Source organism: Hydractinia symbiolongicarpus, chromosome 15 (assembly GCF_029227915.1).
Source record: "Hydractinia symbiolongicarpus strain clone_291-10 chromosome 15, HSymV2.1, whole genome shotgun sequence".
In the NCBI taxonomy this organism is placed as follows: Eukaryota; Metazoa; Cnidaria; class Hydrozoa; order Anthoathecata; family Hydractiniidae; genus Hydractinia; species Hydractinia symbiolongicarpus.
Genome location: NC_079889.1, coordinates 4,122,710 through 4,131,127, shown reverse-complemented (window position 1 = coordinate 4,131,127; position 8,418 = coordinate 4,122,710). Strand labels below are relative to the sequence as shown.

The window sequence follows — 8,418 nt, the reverse complement described above, 5'->3', positions numbered from 1 at the left end:
ATTATGGGCGTATCGACAATAAAATGTGTCATCTTTCACTTGGCTACATCTATAAATTAGAAATTATTCAAAATCGTTAAGGGATGTAATAATTAATGGTTTTTTTGAAATTTTAAGTGGCGCAGCTTTAAAGTGAGAAACCACCTTGAACCAGCTGCTGGTAATTTTTCTTAGATTTCTCTATAAAAGAGGAAGATAATAGTATCATAGAAGGTGCATGTTATTTTGATTGGTAAGACGTTTAACGACAAGTCAAAGATGGAAATTTGGATCGTATTTTTGAGTGTAACATTTCAGCTTACAAGTGAGGTTTTTTTTGTTGTTTAAAGTACAATATTTTGTATGTTTTCATGCATTATAACTTCTTGTTGGTTATCTAATGAAGTGTAACTAAAAATCTTAATATGTAAGAATTCTATACAGGAAATTCTTACGTCATTTATGGATAGTAGCTTAGCACACTTAGATGGTAGATTACAGTTGCGTTGTCATAACTGGCTAACTTCTAAACGTAAATGCTGTTTCTGTTACCTTTTTTACTTTTAATATATTTCTAACTGTTAGTGAAAAAATGTCCTAAAAAATGACGAAAATAAAACATCAGTTACTTTTAATAGTTTAGAAAAACATATGGAAAAATTACAGACGTCACCACAAATATAAGAAGAAAATTTTTTATGCCCTGGTAAAGAGTACTAAGCATTGGGAAAGTCCCTTCTCCACAACATTTTGCTTTAAAAGTTCAAGGGCCTATCATATAAATATGACAGATTATCTGATTTCCCAAAGCAACTCTGTTTGAGAAAATTATTTTTTGTACAAAAGAGATTGGCAGGCATTTTTATTTGTAATCCAGGTTGGGCGTTTTAATAGGTTTCAAAAGTAGGCGTAATATTAACGCACGTGTTATTATCAAAGAGACCAATTACAATTTGCGAAAGGTAACAATAAGGACATAATTTTCTTTAGAAAAATGAGATAAGTATGTATTTCCCTTTGTCTAAAGCATAAAAATCATTTTTTTTTTTAAAGATTTAAAAAATTTGTCTTTGTATCAGATATTGCCATGGTAACATATTACGAATTTACTTAAGAATTTCTTTGTGTCTTCTACTATTGATTTACTTATTTTTGCAGTAGGGATATTTAAACACCGTTAAGAATTTAATCCTCCCAAGTTTGCTACTTTGGTTAAATCATATTTAATAAGGAGAGAGTGGCAGGGGCGGGGGTGGAATAAATTGTTGGCGTTAAATTCAGATTTTATTATCTTCTGAAATACTTGCTTAATTGTTATAAAACTTTGTTAATATTTTTATAATTGAAAAATTTAAAAATTCCAACTACACCCATCTATGACGTCACGACTTATTGAAGTCGGAAAACGGAAACTTCTGATATCATAGTCATATGGGCATAAATGTTTCATAAGGTGTTTATGTTTTTTATTTAAGTTTTGTCATATGTCAAATCCGTTTTCCTGGAATTTTCCAGATTCTTTTCCGATAAATAAAATATGTCGGATTTTTTCTGGATGTTGTGAGCACTTATCCATACTTAAAAACCGGAATATGTTTTCCGCTTTTCAAATTAATGATGACGTGCACAAAATTTGCTGACGTATAATGTTAATTTATTTCTTCTGTGTTTCACCACACAAATGCGCCAAATTTTATATCGTAACTTTAACTCTGTTAGAAGTTGTGGACAACCGATACTTTATACCTCCCGTATTTTCAATGCCTAAAAAGGATATACCATATAGTATTAAACGTGAGTCAGGCTAACTAGAACTAACCTAGAAGCTAGATTCCCCGCTTAGTGTGTAAATTCCAGTTTAGTCCTAATAATTGCCCAAGTTACTCAAGATAGGCAGGTATAAAAAACATCTTTGCAGTTTGTTGACTTTTCATTAAGTAAATATATAAATTGTGAATTAGAATTTCTGTCCTGAAAATCTTTCACGCATTTACGAGGTTTTGTAAATACAAGAATTATATAGTGGGCGCTACTATATAATTCTCAATGTGAATTCGTGAATAACAAGAATAGTTTATGGAAAGCACACAATTCTTGTTTTTTTATACAAAATCTTTGCATTCGTCAACAGTGTACAAAAAACAATGACAAAGTGATGTATTTTTGTTGTATTTAATTCATTTTTCTGATCCTTTATGTAAGTATTTCATTCTTTTTTTCACCACTAGATGCTGCGATGAACAGATTCACGAGTAAGTTATTTTCTTTATTGTAAAAGAAGTAGTCAAATTCATTGAGATTTCTTACTTAACTAAATTTGTTTCCCCCAAAACTTAGTTTTCTGGATATTGTGCCATCGTATTTGCTTGAATGGGCGCCTCGGGTTCCTTTTTTGGTTAAAAAATCCTGAATGAGCACTTCCCAGAAATAAGCACTTTTTCTCTATAATTCGTTCGCTTTTTAATGAACGGTCTTAAATAAGCGCTTACTTTAAATGATTGTTCTTAGGGGCGCTCCCTTTTTAGTAAAAAATAACGAATGAACTCACCTCCTTTAATTAAGCGCCACCAGTCTACAGACTGTTCCTTTTTGTATTAAAAAACAACAACGAATGAGCACAGCTCCCTTGATTTAGCGCCCTCTAATTTACAGACTGTTCCCTTTTTAAGGAAAAATACTGAATAGGAACTTCTCTCGAATGAGCTTTCCTTCATCTTTATAAAGCGGGCGACCATGTGATAGAACACACAAAGGGGTGGTTATCTTTAAAATTATATAATAAAACCAAAATAAAAAAACAAATAATTTTTCAGAGCCATCTTTATTTTGCAAATAGTTGCCTTCCCTTAAAGGGTGTCTTCCTCATTCCAGTAAATACCGTATATAACACCTCTTTGATGATTTTCAGTTCGAATAACAAAAACAAAACAAACAAACAAACAAACAAACAAGAGAACAAAGCATCACAGCATGGTAGCGAGCTTTTGTGTATTATGATTACACAACGCCATACCAACTTTTTTGCTTTCTTATAGTTGCTCCTGAAGAAAGTGCAAAATTCCATAACCAAAAACGACATCTTTATCAAGACACTCCTTCTCTGACTGGTAGTAAGGCTTTAGGTATCGATGCTGCAGAATGTGCTAGATACATGATAAGTTTCGGGCTACCTCCAGAAATAAATCCGTGTTTCGCCAAAGAGAAGAAACAAGGCGAGAATATTTACACATTACTGTCATGCGCCTATCAAGAAAAGCCACAAGTTTTGTTTTCAAGAGCAATAGACCAATGGTAAGTGAATTATAATCCTTATGTGACTTGTTTCCATTTATATCCAATTTGAGCTCTAAAACATTTTTTGCATAATTTTTTATACTAGAATCGAATGATAATTGCACCTTTCTTATAAGAAACCAGAAAAATTAACTTCAGACTTATTTTCAGTCAACAGATGTGCAATCCAATTATAAGTACATCTATCGAGGTTTAGAAATTGCAACAATCGATTTTGCGAATAATAATAACATAATAAAATAAATTAATAAATACAAAATCAGGCTACCTCCAGCAATAAATTTTTTAGGCTGGAAATTTTTCTTGCTTTCCTCTTAAATTAAGGAAAAAATAAATGTGTTTAGATGGCGCATTTTTTGAGTGCAATTTTTTTTGGCGTATATATTTTTGGGTGTTAAATAAACAAAGGGCGTAGGAACACACATTCTTAGAATTGAGAGAATAAGCGCACTTTCCAAGAAATTTAAATAATAAAAAAAGAAAAATACGGGATAGTTCCAGTTAAAATGGGCGTGGCGTGCCACTTGCTTTTAATTTTTTTTAAAATGATAAAAATTGAGAGGGTTTTAGGGGCATTCCGTTAACCATAATAAAAGTATGCCAGATTGGCATCCCCACCCTCCCACAGCCTGAATACCATTAAAAGAAAAGGAGAAACAATGAAACACTCCCAATTCTTGTTCCTTAACTTTTTAATTACTAAAGGTACGGTGAAATCAACCAAGTGCATTTCGATCAAAAAGATTGGCCCACAGAGGTGATTAACAAAAAAGAATTAGTCGAAAAAGCTATACAGGTATGTGTGATTTGTGAAATTTCTCATCATCTAATGTTAAGTTTTCCCTTGAATGACAACGTTAAAAATTGCACATACCTACAGAATTTCCTTGGAAATTTAGTTTATCGCTAAATATTGCAGAAAAGGACAGCATCAATTCAGCTAGCAATTAATCAATGTTTTGAATACACGTCTTGTCCAATGCTGATTTTGGAAAGATGTTGAATTTTTCAGACATTTTTCTCATTCTATGACCTTGCATGCAGTGCTTCGAAGTATAGGCGCCAGCGACCATGCGTGGACGCTATTAGACAGGAATATGTGCATACATCAATGGCAACAAGATGATATGAAAAACATAGTGGTCGTTTAACATGTTCTAAAAAAGGTCTTAAATATTTTTTAACAGAGGGTGACACAAAGCACGATCATATGTTGCATTCTTGGGAAATATTTTCTATATTCTAATCTATATATTTCATCTTAGTTCCTCTGGTCAAGTACCACTGAAGTGGGCTGTGGCGGCGCTTATAAGGAGGTGCAACATGAAGGGAAAACATGCAGGAAAATACACTTTGTATGTCGATATACACCACGGGCTGAAATTTCAGATGAGCAATCTTTGAAGAAAAATATTCATCCTTTAATAGAAACCAGTATTTCGAAAAAAGAGATCACCAGTAAGTGTGTATATAATATCTAAGTCGATAAAAATTTGTAGAAGATTTGTACTTATCCTGTGCTGCTTATTGTGGTGTTTAATATACTGGTCGCACACTTGCAAAAATGTACATGAGTAATACTAAGAGAAAAATCTACGGGAATTATTCGTTGCATTGGTTTACAGCGTGAGACAAGTCAACTTACGCAGACATAAAATAATTATTACATTTTGATGACTTCGATAATGACTCGTCAATAGATGATTTTTTTTTAACTTTCCTGTTTTATATCGGTAGATATGTTTACATTTGCCGTCAGGCAAGAATAAAATAGGTCACAAGCGAAGAATAGAATTTGATTGAAAATTAAAATTTCATAGAGATAATGGTATGCCGTGTAGCTAGCAAATGGGACGTGATAACATCCGTTTTACAAATAACCAGGCGTAGCATATTATTGCGATAAACGAATTGTGTTTATTTATCATATTTTCGACATTTATTTATTTAGACAATTTTCTTTTTTAGTTATTAATCTTAGGTTGAGTTTGAGTTTTTCTACCATAAGAGGACATATAGGTAAAAAAATATCTTGCTTAATAAAACATATGTGTCATTTTGTCCTCCCAAATAAATGATTTAAAAAAGGTTTTTATATTAAGCAAGTATGCACTCCTACTAGAGTAATTACCAATATAATTAATGAACCATACCGTTATAAACCTTTGTTTTTTATCATGAAAGGTTTAATCAAACTAAGCGTATGTTCCCAAACGCTCAATCTTTGTTGAGATCAATGCAACTGGTGTTTTAAGTTTTTTAGAATCCCATCGTTATGTGATGTTGTTGTTTGTTGTTTGTTGTTGTTTGTTGTTGTTGTGTAATGTGGTTGTTTGTTGTTGTTGTTGTTGTTGTTGACATTGCAGTTTCTATTATGCACACTTTTTCATTTCACCAGACCTGTTTAACTTACATTTGATTTATATTTTTCTAGATATGCATTCGGATGCTCCAATGTGTTTTCATATTCCTATATTTTACGAGGGAGTAGCTCAGTGGCAGAATAAGGCATGCAACATACCTGTTATAAAGTTACAATGTCCTTCTTTATGTACAATTGCTAATGTGAAGTAGAGATGACAGAAGCAAATCAATTTTGAACGCAGGTTTCCCAAGTTTCTTGAAACTTAGCTCTTAAAAATTTGTTTGTCTCTTTTTTACCCCTATACAATCTTGAGTTGGGGTATATTGAAAGAATTGTCTATCTTGTTCCCAAAAAAATTCAAAAATGGCATAATTAGCAAATACGTCTACATTTTTTTCTGACTATTATATCCATATTTTGTAAACTTTAATCTATTCAGAAGCTCGTGTGATACCAATAGTTCCTTTAACAGAGAAAGAACACAAAAAGCTCGACTCTAATTTTTAACAGGACACAAAAGTTTTAGTAGCATTGAAATGTTTTTACTGCATGATTGTTTTCCTCGCTTAAATTAATTTGTATGGCCCAAGATGGCGCTGGAATCATATTTTCACCAATTTTAGTATTATCTCTTAGCTTGGCTAGCTTTCTCTGATAAAACAATTGAAAGACTACGTGTGACTTTTTTTATACGTTTGGTTTGGTTATGTATGTTTGTTTTAGTGAGATTGAAAGAAATCAAAATTGTCAAAGTAAGAGCCCTTCTTCCTCTCCTTATTCTTACTGCTACCTTGGAGGAAGAACTGCTAAAAACGTAATAGATACATGTTATCAATAAATGAATTCGCCTTAAAGAGATGTATCATCTCAAAATTCTTCACGGTATACTTGATAATAGCTAAATAAGTTAATCTTAAGGGTTATATGTGCATGAGATGCACAAAATACAAATTCAATTCAGACCTAGAGCGGACTCCTCTGTGTCCAATATTTATTTATATAAATTCTATTTTAAAATATATAAATAAAATAGCAAAATTCAATATAATTGAAAATAAATTAAAAGTTCATAACTGTCAGTTTCACGCTCAGCGATTACTTTTATTTACTTTATAATTATAATCGCCCAGCGTGAAACTGACAGTTATGTACTTTTAACTTATTTTCGAATATATTGAATTTTAACATCGCGCTCCACTTCATCTCTGTTGGTATTGAGCACTTTCTCAACAGAAATAACTTTTGAAAACTAAATAAAATAGCATTAAAGTGTCCGCAACCTCTGATTGGGTATATTCTTGTTTATCACGTGATTAGGTGCTAAAATTCCGTGACTTTGCCAAGCTCTATTGGGGCTTGCAAATAAAAATATTTTCTGATAAGTTTTTAGACTTTGCGGAGGAAGGATGTATTGCATTTTTCGGGCGAAAGCATTTTTTTGTAATTTTAAAAAGTAAACACAAAAGAAGAACACGATACCTTAAATCATTTTAGAAATAGGCTAAAATAAAAAGTATATTTCTTCTAAAAGGAAGTGTCGTAGGTACTGCGTTATGCTCTGTGATTATTCAAATCCTAATTCAGGGTGGATACTTAACTAATGATTAAGAGGGCTAACTTAAAATTAAGTGAATAGAAGAAATCATCAAGGTGTATGTGTATAGAATTCCAAAACCACATTAATCATATTAATTGAGTTATCCTAAGATAATTCAATTAATATGTATTTGTGATGAGTGAATATTCGTATTAATTTGCTGATTGTAAGATCCGAGATAACAAATTATGAGAAAAACGTTTAAGATTTATTGACCACTTTGACACGTTCTTACCTTCTTAATCTTTTTTACCTTTAATATTAACTAATGTTATCTGGAGATCTCGAGAAAGTTGGAGATTTTGTGGAATCTATATAAATAATAAAAAAAAATAAAATCGTTTTTAATTCATTCCACGCAAAAATATGGATTATTCTGCTGCGCAGGTGCCCGCCTTAACAAGCGATTCCGTTCTTGGTAAGTACATGCGCGACACATCACAAAATTAGTTATTTATAAAGATGCATTCCTGCGTCCGTTAAATATATGATATTGAATTTTTTCGACTTCTAAAAAAAATTTTTTTTACTAAATTCTTGTTTAATACGCGACTACTCATACCATAACGTCACAAGTAAAATTTTCCACTTGAAATCCTAGATAAGGGTAAGTTTAGATAATATATAAACTGAAGTTAGTAAAATACCAGCTGTAATCTCAAGATAACCTCAGACACACACATAATTCGCATTAATGATCACGGTAAAAATTCACATGCTGATCCAATAACATCAATGAAAAGTTTTCTTAACACGAAATACTTAGCATGAAGTTACTAGAGCAGAGTTAAACGCCCAACGTTTTGTCACTTCTTTGCTTACTTGAAAACCGAATGATAGCCTTGTGGTAAAGCGTTCACCCCGGCCGAGTCATGCCAGAGACTATAAAACAGTGAATCTGTCCTTTCTGCTTATCGCTCACCATGGAATAGGATTGATATCGTAGGTGGTTGTCTAGTTAAGCGATGCTGTGCTTGCACGGCTTTCGTAACTCAAATGAGAGTTATAAGTTGCAACAGGATTCCCTTCGCTGAATCCTTATTGATAGCAGTAACAATCCGAACTGAGAAGGCTATCCTAGGTAAATAATTTTAATAATAATAATAATAATAATAATAATAATAATAATAATAATAATAATAATAATAATAATAATAATAATAATAATAATAATAATAATAAT

At 31.8% G+C, this 8,418-nt stretch overlaps 1 protein-coding gene across 1 annotated transcript; it reads left to right on the top strand.

The window, feature by feature from the left end:
* The first annotated feature begins 219 nt into the window (after positions 1–219).
* On the top strand, positions 220–6,464 carry LOC130629189 (uncharacterized). Its single transcript, XM_057442320.1, has 6 exons — positions 220–304; positions 2,208–2,231; positions 3,015–3,270; positions 3,979–4,069; positions 4,539–4,731; positions 5,708–6,464. Exons 1-6 carry the CDS (start codon positions 259–261, stop codon positions 5,845–5,847), a joined length of 750 nt encoding a protein of 249 aa, XP_057298303.1. The 5' UTR covers positions 220–258; the 3' UTR covers positions 5,848–6,464.
* The last annotated feature ends 1,954 nt before the right edge of the window (positions 6,465–8,418 follow it).

Bases quoted from the DNA above. Each gene is read 5' to 3' on its own strand.
- LOC130629189 (XM_057442320.1), top strand. From the start codon at position 259: ATGGAAATTTGGATCGTATTTTTGAGTGTAACATTTCAGCTTACAA. The intron at 305-2,207 runs GTGAGGTTTTTT...TTTCACCACTAG, and splicing joins TGTAACATTTCAGCTTACAA to ATGCTGCGATGAACAGATTC. The intron at 2,232-3,014 runs GTAAGTTATTTT...GCTTTCTTATAG, and splicing joins TGCGATGAACAGATTCACGA to TTGCTCCTGAAGAAAGTGCA.